Source organism: Pseudorca crassidens, chromosome 1 (genome assembly GCF_039906515.1).
Source record: "Pseudorca crassidens isolate mPseCra1 chromosome 1, mPseCra1.hap1, whole genome shotgun sequence".
NCBI lineage: Eukaryota > Metazoa > Chordata > Mammalia > Artiodactyla > Delphinidae > Pseudorca > Pseudorca crassidens.
The window spans coordinates 120,074,860-120,101,089 of record NC_090296.1 but is presented as its reverse complement, the minus strand read 5'-3'; the positions used below and the strand labels follow the sequence as shown (position 1 = coordinate 120,101,089).

General features: G+C 36.8%; 1 protein-coding gene across 2 annotated transcripts in view; it reads right to left on the bottom strand.

The window, feature by feature from the left end:
• Positions 1–26,230, bottom strand: part of ARIH1 (ariadne RBR E3 ubiquitin protein ligase 1) — a 120,936-nt gene that overhangs the window by 54,350 nt on the left and 40,356 nt on the right. Inside the window, exon 2 of one of the 2 annotated variants that reach the window (XM_067752609.1) lies at positions 20,336–20,403. The exons of the other annotated variant lie outside the window; for it this stretch is intronic. Within the exon in view, the coding sequence (XP_067608710.1) occupies positions 20,336–20,403 (68 nt within the window). The remainder of the gene's footprint in view (positions 1–20,335; positions 20,404–26,230) is intronic. 2 annotated transcript variants of the gene reach the window in all.

The window sequence follows — 26,230 nt, the reverse complement described above, 5'->3', positions numbered from 1 at the left end:
CCCTTTGTTTTATGGATTGCTTTCTTCCCACAGCTTCTAACTTGCCTCTGAATCCTGCTTAATGGTGTTTAATTGCCACTTTTAATTTTTATGTAGGCAAATTTACGATGCGACACTGTTGTGATTTATGGATTTCATATGAAGTTTTTAAAAAGATCTCTATACCCAAAGACTAAAAAAATTCATTCATGATTTAGGTCATTCCTTTAAACTGTTTCCATTAAAACTGTTGATCCACATGGAAATTATTTTTGTGTAGTAAGGGGGAAAGCAGGGATTCCATTTTATTTTAAGCCAAATGTCTAACCATTTACTTAGGTCTCAGCTTAAACTGCACTTCCTCAAACAAATCTTCTTCGACAGCTCCTCCCCCTCCAATTAGGTAAGGTTCCCTTGTATTACATCCTCACAGTACTTTGTACTCCAGTGCAACATATCACATTACTAACTCTGTAATCGCCATTTTATGTTTTTCCTGCTAGAATGTAAACCCCATGAGGACTATTTTATTACTGAGGTAGTCCTAGTACCTAGAGGAATCTTACTATAAGCGTTCAATTTCTTTTTAAAGAAAAGAGTGACTTCTTAATGTTACCTGATAATAAATCTGAATTCCTTTATTTAGGAATATTTCTTAAAGATAGCAATATATTAGAGTTTATAGTTTTTGGTCCATTATAGAAGGCAAACAGCTTTCAAATACAGCCCAGGTAAACAGAATGGGGAGTTGAAGAATCCACTCATATTGCTGATCACAGCAGGCAGGCCTAGAAATTTTTTTCATTTAAGTTCCATTTTACAGAAATGTAACATTTTAAAATTTGTTCTTTATTTTTATTTATTACTTGCTTTGTCCACCAATGACTCTGCTATGGTTTTCTGAAAGATACTGAAGTCTAATTTATTTTTACTAAACATAACTTAAAATGGGTACTTAAACCTATTTCGCCAACTTACAATAACACATTGATTGTCCTTGTATTATATGACCCTACACTTAACCCTATAGTTTTGTTTGGAACTTCCTGAAGCTTTTCCCAGTTGATTATCATTTTACATAATTTTTTCACTTATTACACTGTTTTGACATTATATAGCTTTTCTTTCAAGAATAGTAAAAACTGCTTTTTGTTTCCTAAGCTTGATAGCCCTAATTAATTACTTAGACATAATTAAAATGTTTAATTGTATTCAAATGCTCACTTTGGCCAAAATCCTACCCACCCTACCCCCAATATTCTCTATACTGACAGCCTCCATTTTCTTCTGGTACCCGTTGTTATTGAAGTCTGTGATCAAAATAATTCTCATTTTATAATTCAAATCATTTTCCAACTGACAGGTAGACAAGGTTTCTTCATTCTTTAAGTTTAGTTCTGTACGGTTTATCTTAGCATTTAACTTTCTCTTTTGAAATGCCATTCAGGTAGTAATTACTTCAAGAGCTTTTAGTTATTAAGACCTGCTTGATATGTACCCAGGCTTTGCTAATTTTCCTCCTTGTCTACCATCTACTAATTCCTTCTTTGTCCTTTTCTTCTCTTGCGTATCTCCATTTTCCATAGTATCTGCTCTATTTCTTGCTGTTGCCAATGTGGTTTTATCTTCTGCAAGATTACTGCTTGTCCCTTTATCTTTTTTCTTAGTTCTGTCCGCTTCCTTTTCGTCTTGTTCTGTTGTTTCATCAATTTATCTTTGATCCCTTATCTCATAGAGTCTATGTTTACTTTAATCTTCTTAAAAGAACAAAGGTTTTTTCAGCCTGCTAATTATGATAGTTTTCTTAAGGACTACTACTGTGCTCAAGAATACACGTGGATTCTTAACTCCCCACAGTTTGTATACCTGGTCACTATATATTTGAAAGTTCCTTCAGTTTGCTGGTTCTTACATATACCCTTGCCTGTGAAAAACAGACCAAAATGAAGAGAGACTAATTCAATGTGAAGCACTGAAGTTCAGGTACCTTGTTTAATGAGTTAACACACATATTTCTCTCTGCTTCACTGACTTTGGTCAACAGCTGCAAAGATTATGGTAGGACACTGCTGCCCTCCTTTCCTGCAAAATTTGCCCATCCTTTTGAGAAAATCATACTGATGAAAAGAAAAACAGAATAGCAGTGTGGTTTTTCCTTCAGTCCAGCCTTTCCTTGGTGGGGCAAGGGCATGATTAGAGTATCCCCACCCCATCTCTCACATGGCTTAGATTAAAGATTTTTAGAATGGCTGGGAATTCCCTGGAGGTCCAGTGGTTAGGACTCTGTGCTCTCACTGCCAGGGCCCTGGGTTCGATCCCTGATGGGGGAACTAAGATCCTGCAAGACCTACCACCAAAAAGATTGTTAGAAGGGCGATTTGAGAGGTTCTTCAGTAGAGATTATAAATCCTCTTCTCTAAGGTTCTTTCTGTTCATTCACTATGTTTATATAAATATAGTTAAGCAAACTGGCACTTAATCAGCCAACCTTCCAGAAAATCTAGATCTTAATTTTTCATTTTCCTTGACTATTAGACAGAAATATACCACATAACCAGAATTAAATTTCAAGGCAGGAGGAGTTACAGCTTAAAAACTATGTCTGGTTATGGAGAGGAGAGACATGGCAGGTGGGGTATATCACTGGCTAAAGTTTCTTCTTGAATTCTGAATGACTAGCATCACTGTTTGCCATGTCAATATTTAATTTTGTCATTATGAGTTTATTTTAAAAGCCACTAGGGCTTCATACTTCATAAAAAGATCACTGTTGATGTTGTACTTATTTTCACAACAAAATCGGAAAAGCAAAACTGTTAAGCTAATTTAAAGTTATATACTGGGCTTTCCTACTGCTTATTTTTGGGTTACCAGAGTTCAATTCTCCTTATAGGTCTTTAATGCTCCCATATATTTTTATACATCACTTATCTACTACTATAAGCCTGAGAGAGAGCTAAAACACACAAACATATATATGAAAATTTATAAAAATAATTCCATATATATATATCTCCACAAATAAACATGTATAGAAGTAAATGAACTTTTACTTCTAAATAACCAAATAATTTTTGTTTCACGTTCTCATGTGGCATTTTATGGGTACCAGACTTCAATTTCAAAAGGCAACAAAACAGTTACAATTATTCTATACTGTATGTTCTGACAAAGCACTAAAAAAGATCTGTGACATCAACATCTCTTCTAGGAACTGCCATTTCAACCATCCTTTGCCCCATTAACCTGCTTCTAAACGGTGTAATTCTTTCCACTTTTAGAAAAGGTATATTTAAGGAAAAATATCAAAGGCACAAAGGAAAAGATATTTATTTATATCTTAAGGATGAATAAAAACTGCCATATTTATAAAAAGCAAAAATAATAATGAATGAAAACGTGTCTTAAACCAGCAAAACGGAAAAAGAGAGGAGACACACCAGGAGATAAGGCTTTCTCCAGTCTTTACATATAAACATTATTTTCAGAGCTTATTCCTCATCTTCCATAGAAAGAAGCCAGTAGATCTAATACTGTATGGTAGTATATGCAAGTCATTAAGAATTACTGAAGAGTTCTTTTTCTTTTGGGGAATGAGATTAGAACTGATAATTTGAGCACTATTTTTCATTTACAACCCCCTTAAACCTTAAAATAAAACTTAAAACCTTTCAATAACTTTAATCGTGTTACTTAGATAAAAATTTAAATTTAAAAAGGGCTCCTGAAGTAGAAGGTAAACGTTAAACATATTAAAAGATTTACCACATTCTTTGTGGTTTTTAAAGGTATTCTTTCAAAAGGACTAAAATTAGAATGTAAGGTTAACTAGCAAATACATGAACCTCTACTAAGTAAAGTTCAGAATCCCAGAGAACTAGTTAACTAAGGATTTAGGGATAGAAAATCTTTTTTTCTAAGGAAGACTTTTGGTCCTCATAAGAAAAAAGATCTAATGAGGACATACACAAGTCTATAAAAACTTGCTTTCAAAGTTTTGGGTTTTTTTATGCTAGTCTAAAAGATAAATTTAGCTCATATTTTAATATTATTATACATGGTTTATAGCTAAGTAAATGCACTGATTATGTATTTTTAAGAAAGAAATACTTTTTGAGATTCTGATATATTTTTTTCCCCTATAGGGGAAAATGCAACCTAAAACAAAACAAAACCAAAAACCCAGCAGGACACTAAAAAAAATCTCCTGAGCTTGCTTACTACTAAACAAAAGACCACTTGACAAAAAAGTTACTAAATACTGATAATATTACTTTCAAGTTGCAGTACAAAAACCTTATTGTGTAATTTTTAAGAACCTTTCTGTGTTCTTCCATACTTTATCCTTTTGGTTCTAAGCCTTGATGAAGGCAAGTGTATTAAGAAAACTAACCACAGCAAAACAGATCTAAGATAACTCCATCCAGGCTTGAATTAGCAAAATCATAACAGAAACACAATAACTATGCCATCTTCCAAAAAGGTTCCCATTCCCATTTATTACAGAACAATTTAAATACACAAAGCCAAAAGAAAAATAACTTGAACTCCCACATACCCACCATCCAGCTTTATTTATTATTAATATTTTGCTAATTAAAAGACTTTTGGGAAGAATAAGACTTCATTCTCATATGAACTTTCAAGGCAGATCTGATACTACGCCGGACATTGTAAGAAGAAGCTAATAACTAACTATTCCCTTCATAACAGAGAAGAGAGAACTCTACACTAGAGGCCTCAGAAGACACAGATGCTCGTTTCACTGGGTATTCCAGCCACACTTAAATACGCTTGTGTCATCTTCACTGGTAGTTGTCCATGTTCTTTGGCTTGATTATGATTATTCCAATTTACCAAGTTCTTCTAACCTGAAACCCCTGGCACTTCAACAACTGTACAGTACCCAAAACATTCTAACTTATTTACACATGCTCATTCTCCTCCCCTGAGGATCCAAAGCTTTTATTAATTTCTCAAAAGAGACCATGGCCCCCAAAACGACAAGAACCAATACTATTTTTTAAAACTATGTTCTACTCTGGGCTTCCCTGGTGGTGCAGTGGTTGATGAGAGTCCGCCTGCCAATGCAGGAGACACGGGTTCATGCCCCGGTCCAGGAGGATCCCACATGCCGCAGAGCGGCTGGGCCCGTGAGCCATGGCTGCTGAGCCTGCGCGTCCGGAGCCTGTGCTCCGCAACGGGAGAGGCCACAACAGTGAGAGGCCCGCGTACCGCAAAAAAAAAAAAACAAAAAACTATGTTTTACTTGAAAGAAAACAAAGACAGTGGTTTCTGTGCCCTCTGTCCAGATATGTGCATGCAAGGGAAGTCTAAACCCTCTGCTCTGCTCAGCTCAATGGTCTTTTCCTCCTGTTACACATGAACAGCACAACTCAGTAAATAAAATGAAATAAACTACTTGTGATTTATGCAATAATGGGTCTGATTCCAATTAAAGACAAAAATGATTTCTTTGAGTACAAAAAGAAATACCCTTTTATTATTCTGATAATGGTGTTTCAATATATTTAACGGAAGCCCACAGGTTGTCAATGTTAAGAGCCTATAAACCAAAGTATGTTTAAAAATCTCGCTAGGCTAAAACCAAGAATAAGCTATCAAAATATGAGACAGTATATAATTAAGATCATTTTTACATGGTTCCCTCGCAGATTAACCAAACTATATGTGGGAACTGTGCTAGTTAGCGGCAACATTAATTGCTTTGACTAACAGAAAGAGACCTACAGCTATTTGCAGTATGTCATTCTAAGTATGCAAGAGGTAGGAGGAGAATGCTTAGGGAAGTATAGAAAATAGTACCTAACTTCAGGAAGTCAGAATGACTTAACAGTAAATGTGATAAGAATTCAGGGAATAAGGAGATCCAGGGGGCATCATACAACCCAGGACAAGAACTAGAAAACTGCTAGTACTTCAGAAACCCTCCAAACATCCCTTTCTCAGTAACAAGCTCCTTTTTCCCCCAGAGATAATCATTACCCCATTTTTCTTTATAGTTTTACCACCTAAATATGCACCCTTAAAGAATATAACTTATTTTTGCCTGTTTTTGAATTTCATATAAATAGAACCATATAGGGGATAAGTATTCTGTGAAATTTGTTTTCCTTTCACTCAATGTAACAGTTTTTAAGATTCATCTATGTAGTCACTCGTAGCTCTAGTTCATTTATATTTAATTGCTGAACAGTTATATAAATATACCACAATTGTGTATCTATCTATAGACATTTGGGTTGTTTGTAGTTTGGAGCTGGTATGGGTAACGCTGCTATGAACATCCTTATATACAACTTTCAGTTTAGACATGCATATTTCTTTCTGTTAGGTACATATATCTGTGAGTGGAATTACTGGGTCAAAGATATGCATGTAAATGCTAAGAGAAAAAAATAAAAATTTTACATTTCTTTCTAAAATCATTTATTTTAACAACTTATCTGTAGACTCCTTTGGATTTTCAATGTAAACAATTCATATCATCTGTGAATATTAACTATTTAGCATCTGCCTTACAACCATTATACTTTATTATTATTATTTTCAGTATACTACTGGCTAGGATCTCCTTCAGTATGAATTGAATGTTGAACATAAGTGAAGATAACAGACACCCATGTCTTGAACTCCATCTAAAAGAAATATTTTCAACATCTCAGCATGAACTATGATATCTCCTACAGATGTTTTTACAGATTTATTAGATTAAGAAAGTTCCTTTTAATGCCCAGTTTGCTAATGGTTTCTTTTTAAAATCATGAATGATTACTAATTTTTAGCAACTGCTCCTCTGCATCTACTGAAATATTATTCTCATTAATTTGTTAACTGACCAACCATATTTAATTGTTTCAGGTTAAACCAACCTAGCATTCCCGGGATAAATCTCAGCTGGCCATGCTGGAATATTATCTTTTTTATGTATTGCTGAATTCAATTTGCAAATACTTTGGGTTTTTGTTTCCTTTTGTTTGCATCTATTTACATGATAAAACCTGTAATTTTTCTTTGGGTTTTTGTATCAAGATTGTGATAGACTTAAGAAGGTAAAAGATCCTCTTTTTCTGTTTTCTAATATAAAGTTATAAGGTTAGAGCTACTGTCTCATTAAATGTTGGTAGAAATTTCTAGTATATCCATCTGGACTTGGACTTTATAGAAAATTTCACTTTATAGTTATAGCCCCATATGGGTTTTTTATTTCTTATGTAAATTTTTATGAATTGCAAATTTCTAAGAACTTATCCATTTCATGTAAAATTTCAAATTTCAACACAGTTATTCACAATATCTTATGAGGCTGGGTTTTTGTGGGTTTTTTTAAGTATCTGCAGGATCCAAAGTGACATTCCTTTTCATTACTGATATTATTTGTATTTTCTTTTCTTGGCTAATCTCATCTTTTGGCTTCTTAGTCCCCTTTACTGTATGTTTCTTTTCCATTTTATTAAAGTCTGCTCTGTTATTTCTTCTTCTATTTTCTCTTAATTTATTTTGTTGCTCTTTTTCTATCTTGACACATCTAGCTCATTAACTTGAGGCTTAAGATGAATGCTTAGCTCATTACTATCCTGATACATGCAATTAACACTCATTTATACACTTTTTAGCAGAAATTAGGCTGCATTCCACAATTTTTCCCCTTAACATTCAAATAGTTGCTTAAATAGCAATTATGAATATTTGAGACTTTAATCAACACTGATAGAATTTTAAATATTGGCTTAAAAAAATATAAAGGGTAGGTACAACATAAAGCCATCTATATTAATTAAAAGGTAGCACTGTTTCTAAATACATTTTCCATGATTACACTATTCTAGCTTAGCACTTATTTTCTTTCACGTACTGAGGTATCATCCTACCATCACTTCCACTTTTGCTATTGAGAAGTCAGCTGTTCTCTAGAAGAATGTAAGTATAATATACACTTTTTATATCTATTTTTCCCTCTATATACATTACATATACACACACTTTCACACTTTTTAAAAGTAATCTTTCTTGCATCTTCATTGCTTTTTATGGTTTTCTCTTTATTTTTATAGTTTCACTATGATGTTTTAAAATGTGGATTTTTTACCATATTTCATAAAATCTAAAATACTTTGGGGGGCTTCCCTGGTGGTGCAGTGGTTGGGAATCTGCCTGCCAATGCAGGGGACACGGGTTCGAGCTCTGGGCCAGGAGGATCCCACATGCCGTGCAGCAACTAAGCCCGTGTGCCGCAGCTACTGAGCCTGCGCTCTAGAGCCCACGAGCCACAACAACTGAAGCCCGCGTGTCTGGAGCCCGTGCTCCACAATGAGAGAGGCCACCGCAATTAGAGGCCCGCGTACCACCATGAGGAGTAGACCCCGCTCAGGGCAACTACAGAAAGCCCACGAGCAGCAACAAAGACCCCGTGCAGCCAAAATTAACTAATTAATTTTAAAAAATAAAATAATATGCTTTGGTACCAAAATTTCATGATCTTATCAGAAAGTGAAATGGGAAAATTTTCACGTAAGTCACATTTTCAATCTTGCTGGACTGTAAGGTGCCGTCAATTGAAAGATGCATTCAGATTTCAGACAGATTTCTAAGATGTGAAAAACTACATCTTAGAATCAATGAAACAGTATTTTATTATGCACGGGAACTGTCAAGCTTCTTAGGGCAATTTTGTCTCTTACTAATCTGGAAAATTAGCCATTTTACCTTCGAATATCATCTCTGCCCCATTTTCTCCTCTTTTTCTAAACTCAATGGAGACCTTCTTGTTCTATCTTCTATTTTCTTAACTTCTCTTGTGTATTTTCCATCTTTTAGTGTGTGTGCTTAATTCTGAAGTGTTTTGATCTTCTAGTACACTAAACCTCTCTTTAGCTTTGTCCAACCTGCTGTTAAATTAATCCACTGAGTCAATTTTGCTTATTTTGTCTAATAAGTTGTTTTTTCAAATCTGTACAACAGCTCATACTTTCTAGTTCCCTTATGATAGCATACCCATTTTAGTCTATGTCTGACTAATTCTAACATCTGGAGTCCCAAATTAGTATGTTTTCATTACAAAAATAATTTGAGGAAGTAGTCTGAGGCCTTACTGTTCTTTCCCTCGAAAAGATTTACACTTGCTTCTGTGCCTGGGTACATTAACAGCCTGGGACCATCTTAATCTAAGTTCAAGGCTTAAGGTTTTCTGGGCCACCCAGATGACGTGAATATATCTTCAGTCTTCAGAGGAGCTGGTTTACCTAATCCCCACTCTTGGTGGGCCGAGAACTCCAACTTTTTTCCCACTAACCAAAGGCCAACAAAAATCACAGCTCAGTCTCTTGGCCACCTCTTCTGGATCAGCACATACTTCTAGGACAAAGCAGACTGCGGTGCTTGGCTCATTTGTCTAGATTTCCACATTCTCTTGGACCTTAAGGCTGTAATTCCTATTTTTCTAATTCTTTGATGTCCTTTTTTTTTAAATTTATGTATTCATTTATTTATTTTCGGCTGCTTTGGGTCTTTGTTGCTGTGCGTGGGCTTTCTACTAGTTGTGGTGAGTGGGGGCTACTCTTCGTTGCGGTGCACGGGCTTCTCACTGCGGTGGCTTCTCTTGTTGCGGAGCACAGGCTCTAGGCATGCGGGCTTCAGTAGTTGTGGCACATGGGCTCAGTAGTTGTGGCTCGTGGGCTGTAGAGCGCCGGTTCAGTAGTTGTAGTGCAAGGGCTGAGTTGCTCCGCGGCATGTGGGATCTTCCCAGACCAGGGCTCGAACCCATGTCTCCTGCACTGGCAGGCAGATTCTTAACCACTGCGCCACCAGGGAAGTCCATTCTTCGATGTTCTTGATTTTTTAAAAGATGTTTCAATATTTCATCTAGCTTGTATTATTGTATTTAGTGGATGGAATAGTCCAAATTACCAGAAGTTTCCCAGTCTCCTGTATTTTCTGTCTCAGTTAAAACCCCTTCACATCTCTTACATCAACACTCTGCTTTCAATTAACTGTCACCAACGTAAGTCAAGCCAACATTTTCCTTTTATCTGTATTATTGAAATAGTCTTCCAATTCGCCTTCCTGCCTCCAATCAGCTCATACTGCTACTGTAAGATTTTTTTCTACAATAATGCTCTTGTATTACATTTCTGCATAAAACAACTTACTCAATAGGAAAGAAGTCCAAATTTATTTGCTAAGCATTCAAGGTCCTTCCTACTAAACACATCCAATCATTTCCCCTCTATTCTTCATGTACTCTAACCACTCTAAATCTCATTACCACTCAATATATGTTCCTTGAACTCCCTCCACACCAACTTATTTTCTGAACCTGAAATGCCCAGATTTCCACATTGCCCTTCCACCCACCGCCCTTCCAGGTCCAATCAAATGCCATCTCATCAATAAATTCTTTCTCACCTAAGTCAGAAATAGCCTTTTATGGAGCCAGAAGGGAAAAGCTCCACGTGCCTCTTTGTCTGCGTGGGCCAGAGTTCTGCATGCAGACTAGCAGGCCAAGATCTGAGCCACAGCAGCATTTTTATTTCAGATTTTAATAACCTTTTGTATGTGTTGAAAACCAAACCTTTTTAACAAGTTTTTTAAGCTTGTCATAAAAAACAGGCGTCTTTTACAGTGAAAAACACACAGGGGAAAAAATCATCTATTTTGATGCACCCTTTGATAATGATAAAACGCCTCACACATCACTCTCTATAGTGCACAAAATGAATGAGTTCTGGGCTAAGTAGAAAAAAAGGTCATGTTGTTTTTGTTTTCTTTTAGAATCATTACCTTCTACCATCTTTTAACCATCTGATCTCTATAGTAGAAACACTATCATAATTAACATAGTTAAGTGTGAAACTTGTCTTATTTTAATGTAAAGATATGCTTCCTGGGCTTCCCTGGTGGCGCAGTGGTTGAGAGTCCGCCTGCCGATGCAGGGGACGCGGGTTCATGCCCCGGTCCAGGAGGACCCCACGTGCCGCAGAGCGGCTGGGCCCGTGGGCCATGGCCGCTGGGCCTGCGCATCCGGAGCCTGTGCTCCGCTGCGGGAGAGGCCACAGCAGTGAGGGGCCCGCACACCGGGGGAAAAAAAAAAAAAAAAAGATATGCTTCCTTTTTCCTACAGGCAGTCTCTCTCCTTCCTCACAATCCTACTGTGCAGGTACTATTGTTGCTCTTGTCAATATTTTCAGAAATGTTATTTTTTTTTAAGTGAAATTCTAGCCCACACTTTGATGTCATGTGTTCCCTCTATCTTTCAAATTTCAAGGTTCCCCTTGACCCTCTCCCTTACCCCAGGAAGCCTTGGAGACCTTACCCTGGCTCTCTGGACTTTGCATACTTTAAATAATATAACTACTCTTAATTACCTGAAAAAAAAAAAAAGCTTCATAATTTTCATACCTTATTACTTATTTTAATGGGTTGTTAATTTCAGTCCTGTAGTTTCATTTTGTTTAGATAGGGCTAGGCAAGAAAAAAAATAAAGACAACCATATTCAGCAGTGGGAAAAAAAAGAGAAACAAATAACCTTTTATGTATTCTCATAAAACTTTGTATCTAAGTACCTTGGGGATAGAAACTACGTATGATACATTGTTGCGTGTACCTCTTCATCACTAAACTTCTGCTCAATGTCTTACACATAACTAATAGGCAAAAACATTCTTGAAATTTATAAAGCAGCAAGATGGCAGGGAGACTAGGGACAACAGAATGGATTTAAAAAATAAAAAATAAAAGGAAATAAGTTCACATCAGGTAACTAAAGGAAAAAACTGCTCCAAGTTCATACAGCTAGTAGGTGGTAGAGCAAAGATCCATGTTCTTAACCACTATAGTATAATAAGACAGTACATTTGCTGCTTTCCACACACTGCTCCCCAATAATACCTGAGTTGTTTAAAGAGGAAAGACCTCACTATACAGAATAGTAATGAATGCTATCACAAAAGCCAGGCATCTGACAAACCAAATTTACTTTCACATTCCAGCAGTTAACTGTGAAATGGTATACTATTATTAATGTGCTTAAGGAAAGCTCCATACTATCATAATAACATACAAGGGCTAACTCTAGTACCTAATCACTAAATGGGTGTTAATGCTTCAGAATGAAAAGTGAAAAGCTATTTGTAACATAGTCTGGAAAAGACTGATATCAGTTTTTAAGATTCTTTGATCATACCAGTCCATTTAAAGTAGTGAGTCATCAGACACCTGTATTTCCCCTCACCTCAGACAGGCCAGTTAACTCTTTAACACTCACCTTATATACTGTCAACTAAAATGAGTCTTAAAATACCTGTAAGAGAAGAAATCTCAGCTGCAGGAAAGAAGATAACTGACTTTTTACTTGTTACCAACTTTAAAGGAGCTTAATTTGGCACAGGGTGGCTGTGGTGGGGGTGTTTTGGCTCTAACTCCTGCCAAACGAAAATCTGATTTACATGCACGTAATAAGTTAAATAAAAGTTCTATTGTAGAAAACAAAACCTAGAACGGGCTGAATTTAATTAAAATATTTACTAAACACTAACTATATATATTAGGAGTTGTGTTAGGTGCTAGGAATGAAAGACTAGTGAGGTATTTTCTACACAAGGAACTCTAACAGAAGTGGTGAAATATTAAACCAAATACATATTAAAGCACAAAGAAAAGAGTAATTAACTGTCTTCAGAAATAAGAAAAGTCATCTTAGATGTAAACCTTAAGCAGGGCTTTGAAGAACAATCAGGACACAGGACAATAAGAAAGGCATGCTAGGAGAGGGCCCATGACAGTATAATTCCAAAGGTGCTCCCTAGAGCTGTGGAGCTAACAGCCTACATTGACACACACAGAAACCCTGTGGTCAGATAAAGGAAACATTTCCAAAGTTGAGGCAACACAAAAATGAATTTGGTGACCACCTTAAAAGTTCTGTACTACTAATGTGTAGTGTAAGAAATAAAGAGGGGACTTCCCTGGTGCTGCAGTGGTTAAGAATCCGCCTGCCAATGCAGGGGACCCGGGTTCGAGCCCTGGTCCAGGAAGATCCCATATGCCGTGGAGCAACTAAGCCTGCATGCCTCAACTACTGAAGCCCACATGCCTAGAGCCCGTGCTCCACAACAAGAGAAGCTACCGCAATGAGAAGCCCGCGCACCGCAACGAAGAGTAGCCCTCGCTCTCCACAACTAGAGAAAAGCCCATGTGCAGTAACGAAGACGTAGCCAAAAATAAATTAATTTAAATAAATAAAGAGAAAATTCAGAAAGGCAGACAGAAGCTGGAATTGTCATAAAAAGAAAGAGAAGGACAACTCACTTTCTCAGTCTCTCCTGCTGGGAGGATAAATGCCTGGCAGGAGCAGGGTGATCTTTAGTTTATGTATAGTACTGAAGAAGGGTCAATGAGAAATTCATTCTACCGAAGAGGTAAGGAGATATCCAGCTTTCAAAGGCTGCAATAGCAGAAGTACTTACTAGTCATGGTGTCACATGCCCAATATTTGATGCTACGAGCTGTGATGCCTGTGCCCAATGGCAACAGCAACAGCTCTTCCATTAGAATAGTTTGACTCTGATTTCTGGCATTGTCTTGGACTCACATACTTCGTGGCTGATTCTCAATACGTAATGTGTTTTCCACTTAACCTCTTAAAGTTTGTTTACAACTAACAATCCTGACTGATAACACCAGGAGACGGTTCACCATATGACAAATGAAATAATGGAAGGAACATCCCACAAAAATTATGATAGAATCAAAGCCCAGATGGAAAGGTTGGCCTTAAAGAAGAAGGACAGATTTGTTATTGCTGCATTTCTGATTCTCCGATTTTCTCTGTTTTGCTTCACCTGTAGAAGCATGGGAAGAAACCCAGTGAATAGAGAAAATTCTATTTAATTTGTAAAACAGAAATGAAATAAACCTATAGAGTTGAAAAGCAGAAGGCTGGATAAGAAAGAAAACAGCAAAGATCTGGAAAACGGCTACTAGAGGCAAGAGACCAAAAAGTTAAAATGGCCCCTCCCCACCTGCACCAAAACGTATTTTTAAAAAGAATAAATCACTCGGTTTTAGGATCAGGACAGATCTGTTTAAACTGTAGACTAGAAGGCCGGGGGGCAAGTAAGAAGAATTATTGGCAAGAATCTATTTATACTTTTATTGCCCTCACTGGACCATGAATTCCTCCCTCCAGGGCTGGGACTATGGCTCACTAATGAATAAAATAAAAGAAACATTTGTATGCCTAGTATATGGAAATAAGAAAGAAGAGCAGAGCGGACTAAATTTACAATTACACTTCACAATTTTGACTAAGAATCATCTTTAAGTATGTCAAATGAATCGAAATAACACTTGAATACATTCTGTGTTACCCACTGGGAAGCAAGATCTTTTTTTAATGTTATGTAACAAAATTTATTGGACATATTGTCTAACTTTGTAATTCCTGGGATCCTAAATAATTACAAGATCATCATACCTTCATTTTTATACTTACGAATTGGGAGGCACACAGTGTCACCGAGGCTAAACCTCCTTACATTCCATACTTCTTTTCATTTTCCAAGGGTATTAATGGGGTGAGGGGAGAGGGGTGAGGGGAGAGGGAGGAATGGAAAGGGGCCTAGGCATTGGCACTTAAAAAAATTCTCAGGTGATTCTAATGTACAGCCACTTTAATAGTTTATCAATTGATTCTCTTGTGTCTCCTAGGTATTGATTATATTGTCTATATAGAATTTCTCTTCCTTTTTTAAAAAGAAAGTGTTTTCATTAAAAATTATAAAGTTCTTCTGTGATTATTGAGGAAAATTCACAGAATACAAAAAAGCATAAAGAATCTTTTAAAAAATCCATAATCCTCCTATCCCCAAAACAATCTTCATGCCACTTATTTAATTTTCCATGTTTTACTTTATTTATCAGAACTTCCAATACATTTATTTAAATGGTGGTGACAGCCAGTAACTAACGTTTCAAAATTAAATATAATTTTGCTGTAGATTATTAGTTGATACCCTTTATTAAGCTAAGAAATTATCTTTTTAGTTTGCAAAAAAGTTTTTCTAACACAGGGGTAAATGCACAATATTATTAAATACATTGCTGGCATTCATTATAATTACCTTTTGGTTTCTCTTCATTACCCTGTTAAAAGTAGTAAATGTTATAGACAAATCTTTTCTCCAATGGTGACCCATTCTTGCATTCCTAGGAGAAATCCTACTAGACCATTAATTCTTTCAATTCAATTATTTTATCCATGAATTCAAAAGGTATGTTCATAATGAAGATGGTTTTCTTATGCTGTCTTTGTCAAATTTTGTAACCAGGGTTATTCTGATTTGGCTAACATGAATTAATGATGTCCTATCTTTTTCTATGTTCTGAAATAGTTTTTCAGAACTAGAAAAACTAGCAGTTCCTTAAAGGTTTATTAAGACAGAACTTGACCATAAAATCATCTAGTGCTTTTGGGGGAAGGAGAGGGATCTTTTAGTATATTTATTACATTTTTCCACAGTTGTTTTTGTATTTTTTTTTTGGGGGGGGAGCGGTAATTTCCATTTCTAAGCTTTCAAACTTAATGGTAAAAGTGGTATACACAGTATTAATTTAAAATTTTGAAATATTTTTCCTAACCATAATTATGCATTATTGCCAATATTGTTTATTTGTGACTTTTCCTCCTACCGAATCACATTTGCCAATGGTTTATTTACCTCCCTTTTTTCAAAACAGACTTTACATTTATTTATTCATTCATTCATCCATTCATTCATTTATTTATGGCTGCGTTGGGTCTTCGTTGCTACACATGGGCTTTCTCTAGTTGCAGCGAGCGGGGGCTACTCTTCGTTGCAGTGCGCGGACTTCTCATTGTGGTGGCTTCTCTTGTTGTGGAGAACGGGCTCTAGGTGTGTGGGCTTCAGTAGTTGTGGCACGCGGGATCTAGAGTGCAGGCTCAGTAGTTGCGGCGCACGGGCTTAGCTGCTCCTAGGCATGTGAGATCTTCCTGGACTAGGGCTCAAACCCGTGTCCCCTGCATTGGCAGGCGGATTCTTAACCACTGCGCCACCAGAGAAGTCCTACTTTTTTAATGGCAGTTTCAAGCTCAAACCAAAACTAAGCAGAAATTACAGAGGTTTCCCATATACCCCACCGCCACTCACACACACACAACACAACCTCTTCCACCATCAACACCTCACATAAGAGTGGTATATTTGATGCAATCAATGAACCTACACTGACACATCATTATCACCCAAGTCCATAGTTTATTTACATTAGGGGTCAGTTTTGGGGGTGTACATTCTATGGGTTTAGACAAATGTACAGTGACATATACCCATCATAACAGTTTCATACAGAACACTTTCACCGCCCTAAAAATCCCTTTTGATCCACATACTCATCCTTCCCTCCCTCTAACCACGATCTTTTCATTATTTCCATAATTTTGCCTTTTCCAGAATGCCATATAGTTGGAATCATACAGTATGCAACCTTTTTAGATTGGCTGCTTCCACTTAGTAATATGCATTTAAGGTTCTTCCATGTCTTTTCATGGCTTGATAGCTCATTTGTTTTTAGCAATGAATTACATTCCATTGTCTGGATGTGCCACAGTTTATTCACCCATTCACCTACTGAAGGACATCTTGACTGTTTCCAAGTTTTAGCAATTATGACTAAAGATGCTATGAATATCCATGTGCAGGTCTTGGTGGGCTTAAGCTTTCAACTCATTTGGGTAAATACCAAAATGCGTGACTGGACTGTATGGTAAGAAACTGCCAAATTGGAAGCAAAGTGGCTGCACCATTTTGCAGTCCCACCAGCAATGAGTGAGAGTTCCTGTTGCTCCACATCCTCATCAGTATTTGGTGGTGTGTTTTGAAATTTTTTTTTCTCCCTTGGCCACACTGTGCAGCATGTAGGATCTTAGTTCCCCAACCGGGGATCAAACCCATGGCCCCTGCAGTGGAAGCTCGGAGTCTTAACCACTGGACTGCCAATGAAGTCCCTGTGTTTTGGATTTTGGCTATTCTAATAGGTGTGTAGTGGTAATTTTAACTAGCAGTTTCATTTTAATTAGCAGTGCCCTAATGATGATGTATGATGTTAAATATATCTTCATACGCTTATTTGACATCTGTGTATCTTCTTTAGTGAGGTATCTATTAAGATTTTTGCTCATTTTAAAATTGGTTCTTTTTCTTACTGTTGAGTTCCAAGAATTCTTTGTATATATTGGCTAACAGATATCTTTTGCAAATATTTTCTCCCTGTCTGTGGCTTGTTTTCTCATTCTCTTGATATTTCCCTTTTTAAAAATCCATTTCAAAGAGCCATCTTTCTGCTTTATTTATTTTTGTTCTCTAATTCATTAATGTTGCTTTCATTTTAAATACCTATTCTACTCTCTTTGGGTTTATTTTTCTAACCTTCCTGTTTCAAAGCCTCACTTTGTTTTCTACCTATTTATCTTTTTTCTTATAGATACTAAGACTGTAAATCTCCCTGTATCTCTTCAGCTACATCCCACATTTGTCCTCTCATTATTTAGTTCTAATTATTTTAATAATTTCATTTTGGGATTCTAAGAGTTTTTTCCAAGAGTGAAAATAGAACACATATCAATTTTTCTTGGAATTTATTATAGCCCAGAATGTGATCAATTTGAAAATAATATACTCTGAACGGTACACCAAATACCAATTCATATTTTAAATCCTCTCTATGTTTATTTATTGATAAACAGTCTAGAAGAAAACTCTAGTGTAACAGTTATATGTCGAGACAGCATCCACAAAACGAATAAAATGAATATGTTGGATACGGTTGAAATAAACAATTCAAGATGGCTAAATAGCAGAATGGAGGCAGAAAGAAAAGCAAGTTAGTGAATTAAAGGTAAACCTGAGGAACTTTCACAGACCAAAGTAGAAAGACAAGTACAGAAGAAGCATTTTGAAAAACGGTGAAAAAAATCCAGAAGTTTCAACATGTAACCAACAGGAATTCTAGAAAGCACCAAGAGAATGGAGAAAAGATAATATTAAAGAAATAACAGATAAGAATTTCCCAAACCAAAAACATGAGTCCTCATACTTAAAGTGCCCAACTAGCTATGTTTTCAAAACCTACTCCAAAATTTCAGAATATTAAGGATTTCTCTTACAGCACTCAAAAACTGATCACATATGAAACCTGACTTAAATGACTAAAGGATGTATTATTCTAGAAGGAAAAAAAGTACATCTGGAGAAAACAGTAGGGTGCAAGAAACAAATTAGCCAAAAAAAAAAACAGAAGTTAAATACATTGATAGTAAAAATGCTTAACATGAAATGAAAAATTCAAATATTATCAACTTATCCAACTGAGAGGGAAAGAACGGAGGATAGAGAAGAAAAGTATGCTACAGTTTTTGTCTTATGCAGGGCATGGATACAAACAGTGTGACTAAATATTGTTATAAACTTTGCATATACATATACATATAACTATGCATATACAAATTGTAAGGGTGACCCCTAGAAAAGCTAAAATAAAATATATAACTTTGAAATTATAACGGGGGGAAAAAGGGAAAGAAAACTTGATCAAACCAAGAAAGTAGCCAAGAAACTAACCAAACAGAAAACACGGTAAATATAAAGCACAAATTAAGGTAAATCAGTAGTGAAATATAAACATATTAGTAATTATGAAATAAAGTGTAGCAGTGCTACTATCAGACAACATAGGATATAGTAATGTGAAACTCATTAAATGACACAAAAAGATATTGCATAATGATTTAAAAACACTATTTAAAAATTTACAAGTACCCAATAACATATCTCCAGAAGATTTTAAAACAGAAACTGAAATTACAAGGAGAAACTGAAAAGTTCATACACATTAGAAGTTCCCAGAAGCTGCCTAATTTTCAATTCATACTCATCACACTTAAGTTCTACAATAGTTAATTGAAAAATGCTTTCAGCAGTGTCAACAGTGTTGTAGGACAAACTTGAGAATGTCTTTGGAGAGATATATTAATAAGAAACAAACTGTAAATAAGTCTAGTTCAGTGAAGAGTATCAGATGTAAACAATGAAAACTACTTTTTTCCTAAACTTTCTTGTGTCACAAAGTAAGTGTGAAAATAAATATGAGCAAAATTAAGAAATACCACTGACTTCAAAAAAGGCGGTCAGCTCCACGGGAAAAAGAAAAATCACACTAGTCAAGGATTTTATTCTTCATGAACCTTGGGAAAGCTGTATAGTATGTGTTTAAGAACATAAGCTTTGGAGTCCAACAAACCTGAGTTTGAGTGCTAACTCCTTGTGTTACAAAACTGAGATAAATACATCAAGCTCTTAATTTCCATATCAATTAAGTGGGGATAATTTGTAGCTCCATAAAGCTATCACCTGGATAAAATTAAATAATGCCTGGCACAGAGGACTCAATAATTAAGAATTACTGTTGTTACTATTAAATTGTAGCTGGGGTGCAAGATGTGAGAAACTGGGTAATATTCTTGGTATTATTTAATATCTGTTTTGCAGAGTGCTTTTGATTTTAAAAATCAAATGGGAAATATTTTCCATTTACTTCTCATATTTGGGTTCTCAGTTCATAACAAAAACTAGTTGTAATTTTAAAATTAAAATTGCTAATTTTAGACTGAGAGAATAAGGCTGATAGAATAAAGGCTCTCACCCTACCACAAAGTGCCCCAAATTTCCAATTTAAGGAAGAGAAAAAGATAAAGAATGGCACTATTATTATCATTCTCCAGTCCCAGTAATTTCTTCCCTTTTGGAACCAGAAACATTTCCAGAGAGAAAATACCCAATGGAATTTAATCCTGCACAGAAACCAGAGAACAAACCAGTCAGTCCAAACAGCTGTTTTGGTGGCAAGGATACCCTGAGTAACTTCTTTGTTTTTACTGAAGAAATGTCATTATTACACCTAAGGTAGATTTAAAGGTTTATGGGCATGAAGGTTTTAAGTAATTAAAGGAAGATCTTATTCGTGTGCTCCACGAATATATCAAGCCCTTTACGTATTTTTAGTTCTCAGTACTCAAGAGGATACATTTTAGAAGACACAGAAGCAGAGCCCCCACACCTCACCTCCAAAATAAAAGGAGAAATATTAAGCCTGAGCTCCCTTAACACTAAGTTTATTGCAAAACTTACAGATGGGGAATACATTAAAGCAAATACCACTTGTACACTGGTTTGTTCACATACTTACTTGTGTCTCATAAATTCAGTTCAACAGGCTCTCTGTGTTACTTCTAAGTATAAAGCTGACAATATAGTTCCTTACCTTTCCATTAGCTTCTCTTTATCCCAATTGAAGTGGCTAAGGAGTATTCTTGTGATAGTTGCTGGATTCTAAAGAAGGGGGAAAAAAAGTCATTTTAAGGTAATAGCACTTCACTGACATTTAGTGAATTTTTAGGTTGAATTTAAAGTTCTACAACACCCCACCCAAATTTCCTTTCCTAAGATATTTCTTTATTCCCCTAAGAAAATACAAACTGTTTATGGAGGACACCAAGGGGGGAAAGGTGTGTGTGGGAGGATGAATTGGGAGATTGGGATTGACACATATACACTAATATGTATAAAACAGATAACTAATAAGACCTGCTGTACAAAAAATAAATAAAATTAAATCTTAAAAAAAGGAAAATACAAAGTTTTAATTATAAGATCAAGACTATTTAAAAATAGTTTGTCACACTAATATGTCAGGTTTCTATGGGATTCTAAAGTAGAATTCAAAATAAGCCAAGAAAAAATGAAATGAAAAACTACTGTATAATTAAGCGCTAATTAAAGTGAACCTTTTTGCATTTAGAGTTAACAGACTGCCGCATCGGCACACTGTAAATCAATAAAATTTCTAAAATTTTACATAATGAATAGTTCAAATGAATCCAAACCATTTTTAATTCAGAAGGTCCTTCAGACATATTTAATGAAAACAACAAAATATCTGTACTATGAAATAATTTATAGAATATAATCTTCAGCTGCTATTTCGTTTCTAGAAGGAAAGGCTACCACCATGAAATAAGCCCAAAGTTGACTGACTTATCATTCAATAATGTCACAAATACTTCCATTTCCCTTGAAACTAGTGAGCAGAATTTTAACTCAAAAGGCAATGGGCCAATAAAGATGTTAAAAAAAATAAAAATAAAAGATCCAAGAAAAAAAAAAAAAGGCAATGGGGTGGGGAGGCCCTCGGCTGGGGACTTCCCTGGTGGCGCAGTGGTTAAGAATCCGCCTGCCAATGCAGGGAACATGGGTTCGAGCCCTGGTCCAGGAAGATCCCACATACCAAGGAGCAACTAAACCCGTGCGCCACAACTACTGAGCCTACACTCTAGAGCCCACGAGCCACAACTACTGAGCCCATGTGCCACAACTACTGAAGCCCGCGCGCCTAGAGCCCGTGCTCCGGGCAAGACAAGCCACTGCAATGAGAAGTCTGGGCAACGCGACGAAGAGTAGCTCCTGCTCGCCGCAAGTAGAGAAAGCCTGCGTGCAGCACAAAGATCCAACGCCCCCAAAAATAAAATAAATAAAAATTAATTTTTTTAAAAGGCAATGGTGGGGGGGCCTTCCCTGGTGGTGCAGTTGTTGAGAGTCCGCCTGCCGACGCAGGGGACACAGGTTCGTGCCCCGGTCCGGGAAGATCCCACATGCCGCGGAGCGGCTGGGCCCATGAGCCACGGCCACTGAGCCTGCCCGTCCGGAGCCTGTGCTCCGCAACAGGAGAGGCCACAGCAGTGAGAGGCCCACGTACCGCAAAAAAAAAAAAAAAAAAGAATAAAGAATAAAGGCAATGGGGGGCTTCCCTGCTGGCCCAGTGTTTAAGAATCCGCCTGCCAATGCAGGGGACACAGGTTTGAGCCCTGGTCCAGCAAGATCCCACATGCTGCGGAGCAACTAAGCCCGTGTGCCACAACTACTGAGCCCACGTGCCACAACTACAGAAGTCCGCGCACCTAGAGCCTGTGCTCCGCAACAAGAGAAGCCACCGCAATGAGAAGCCTGCGTACCACAACGAAGAGTAGCCCCCGCTCGCCGCAAGTAGAGAAAACCCACGCACAGCAACGAAGACCCAATGCAGCCAAAAATAAATAATTAAAAAAAAAAAAAAAGGCAACAGGGACTAAGAGATGGATGAAATCCAACTCATTCAAAGATACTAGAGCTAGTTACAATGTCAGAAGTGAAAGTCAAACCTGAGTCTGCTTATTTGTACTTCATGTATGACTTTATTACATCAAATAACATTATAAAAAAGGCCTCCGTATATAAACTACTTTTATTTCACCACAGTTAGACAACAGTATTAGTTAACTACTGATTTAGTTAAAAAGTAATCCTGTATAAAAATGTCATGAAAGAAATCCCTATCAATTATTCTCAATAATACCATTTTTCACAGAAAAAGTCACATACATCCACTTCCCCTTTGGCAAAAAAGTCGAAGATGCAGACATTATAAGTCCCAACCCTCCACTCCAGGCACATTTTGCTAATCCATCCAGGTATTCCTTACTTCTTGAACCCAGACTCCCTTAAGAATCCTCCTTTAACACTTGAGAAAGACACTCCCAATCTAGAAGAATTAATATGTGAAAAGGAACCTATTAGCTGATCCTAAGTTGTAATATTTGTACAGAATATAGACATTGTCAAGTGTCCAGAAATATGATACAACAGATTTTTACAATAGGATTTGCCTACAATTGAAATAGTTATTCATTTAGTCATATGTAAAATAAGGGCAATAATCCTATTAATCGGGAAAATTAAGTCTAGTCGTATCCACTGGGATTTTGCAAATATAACTTTGCGGCATCCAATGCATGATATAATCTCTGCCACTAGACAGCACACTTGGGGGAAAATGTTTCAGGAATTGTTAATTCTCAACTTGCAAAGAGAAAAAAGGGAGAGGAGGGGAAATGCCCTCTTTGACTTAATATTGCTAAATACCTTTTCTGTGTCTGAGTTCAAAAATCGGTCTCGGGACTTCCCTGGTGGTACAGTGATTAAGACTCTGTGCTGCCAATGCAGGAGGCGTGGGTTCAATCCCTGTTTGGGGAACTAAGATCCCACATGCCGAATGGCAGCAGCCAAAAGATTAAAAATTAATTAATTAAAATTGGTCTGATCCAGAGGTTTCCAAACCTGTTATTCGTCCTTCAAAAATTACTATGGAATCTTCTGTTTAAAACAGATTCCTAAAAAAAACAAAAAAAACAGATTCCTAGGTTCCACCCCCAAAAGTGCTCATCACCAAAGGGATTCAGAACATTAGACTACTCATCCCTCAGGATGAAGAAAACATGACAATTTTTCTGATTTTAGCTGTTTAAAATTTTCTCTGTAGGTGTAATGTGTTTAATAATGTATTGGAGGTACAGGCTCAAAAGTTTTTCCCAATAGGACATTACTGGAAAATCTGGCTAAACCACATGATGATGCCGGAATATCTACATTCTGCCAGGGCTCTACACTATAGGTCAGAGGCTGTTTCACAATACTAAATAAATATATTTGGGTCACTATCTTAATGCAGCTGGCTCAAGTCATTTACGTGCATTGCACATAAATGGAAAGGTGATGGGGGAATGACATTTATTGTGCATCTACTGTATTCCAGACCCTGTACAAGGTATTTTAAACATCTCGTTTAACTCTCAAAGCACTCTGTAAGGTAAATATACTTACCTCCCATTTTAAATATGAGAAAACTATGACTAGGCTCCAAAAGGTTACAAAAACTACCCAACATCATGCAGCTAATTTAGTGGAACAGTTGTGGGGACTTCCCTGGTGGTCCAGTGGGTAAGACTCTGCTCTCCCAATGCAGGGGGCCTGGATTTGAGTCCCTGGTCAGGGAACTAGATCCCACATGCATGCTGCAACTACGAGTTCACATGCCGCAACTAAATATCACACATGTGGCCAACGAAGATCCCGCATGCCACAACTAAAACCCACTGCAGCCAAAATAAATTAAATAAATAAATATTTTAAAGCTGATATTTTAAGTGGAATAGTTGTGAATTCTCACCTAGGACAATCTGGATCTAATATTCCTTCGTTTATTCTATATAGGACAATCCAAAGGAATATTAAAGAGTTCATTTAACTACTAGTCATATGTCTAAATATCCTTTATATCCTCCACCAAAGGGTAATTCAGGGCAGGATGAAGAGAGGATGGCAGAAAGCTAAGAGGCACAAGTGAGCTTTCTGAGAGACTGAAAAATGTTCTACTTCTTGAATGTGATGGCTGGTTATATGAGGGAATACATTTATCAAAACTCAAACTATACACTTAAAAATGGGTACCTTTAGTCATACCAATAATGTTTATTTTTATTTAAAAACAGAACAATCTGTCTTCTGGTCCTGACCAAGATGGAGTAATAAACACAACTCTCTCCCACAATTACAACTAAAAACTCTGGACAAAATACAAAATACAACTAACAGAGTACTCTGAACATTAAATAACAGCAGGCAGATTGGGGAGAGCAGTGAAAAACAACAAATAAGATGATGGTGAGTATCGGTTTGTTTTTTCTCCTTTATTTCCTGGCTTTGACACAAGGGTAGGCCAAATAGGCATACTGTATAGTAGGCACAATCAGCAAAAGCTGAAACAAGTGCGTCTTCTTGGCCAGAGGACTAAGGCAAAAGGCTCCTGGAGGTGGAGAGAATACTTTTTTCCTTTTTCCCTTGTTTCTTTCTCCCAGCCCTGCCCTGAGGCCAGTTCCAGCCATGAAACTACACTACTGCAGACCACAGAAAACCACAAGAGAAAACAGACTGCTCTGAACACAGGAACCAGGAAGACGAACCCCGGTGTGAAAAAAAAAAAGAGTGTGGGAGAATCCCTATTATTTTCTTTTCTTTTTTCTCTTGCCACTTCACCTCAAGGTATGACAGGCAGGAAACTAAAACTGAGAGAACTCCGTGCATCTGGCTAGAGGAATGAAGGAAAGGGCCACTGGGAGATAAGAGTGTAGAGGAAATCACTGAAAGGAGAGATGGAGAAGTAGATTCCTAATTCTGTGTAACCAAGTCCTGGGCTCACATGTAAGCTATACATGTGTGGAACACAGCCAAAGAATAGGAGAGGCTTCCAGAACCAGAACCAGAACTATGATATAAACCACTGCCCAAATCCTAGATCAACCTAAGTGGGAATGGGAGGGGCAAACTCAATATAGCAAAGACTTTGAAAACTGAACAGATAATGGAACCAAATCTGTACAAAAAATGAGAAAGAACTTTCAGGTAGAACCTAACTGGGTTGACTTATTTACTAAAACAAAAGATCCTCACCACTCTCTAAAGGATTTTAAGAGGACGCAGAATCTCACACAACATTCCAAACATCCAGGACAGAATCCGAAATTACCAAAGCAAGAACAACAAAAATCTGATCAATTATCAACAGAGAAGACAATTATTTGATTCTGACCCCAAGATGACCCAGATATTAGAATTATCAGACAAAGACTTTTAAAGCAGCTGTTAAAAACATGATACATTGGGTAAGGGTGAACACCTTAAAATGAATGAAAGAAATTCTTAGGAAAGAAGCTCAAATTATAAAAAAGAACCAAATGGAAAATTTTAGAACTAAAAAACCCTAAGATCACTCGATGGGCTCAACAGCAGAAAGGAGATGACAGTAGTCAGTGAACTTAAAGATATGTCAGTAACAACTGTGTGTGTGTGTTTGTGTGTGTGCGTGTGCGTGCGTGTGTGTGTGTGTGTGTGTGTGTGTGTGTGTGTGTGTGTGTGTGTGTATATATATATATATAAATAAGAAGTCTCAGGGCCCTGTGGGATAATATCAAAAGCTATCAGCCTAGACTTCTATACTCAAAGTATAGTTCAGGAATGAAGACAAGGATACTCTCAGACAAAAGAAAACCAAGAGAACTCATTGCCAGCAGACCTGCTCTAAAGGAAATGCTAAAAGAAGTTCTTCAGACAGAAAGCAAATGGTACCAGAGGGTAACCTGGAATTTCAAGAAACAAGGAAGAGCAACAGAAATGGTAAATGAGTAAATATCATAGACTATTCTTCTCTTATGTTTCTGAAATATATACAAAACTGTTGAAACCAAAAATTATAACATGTCATGGTAAGGTGAAGGGTTAGATGTAACAC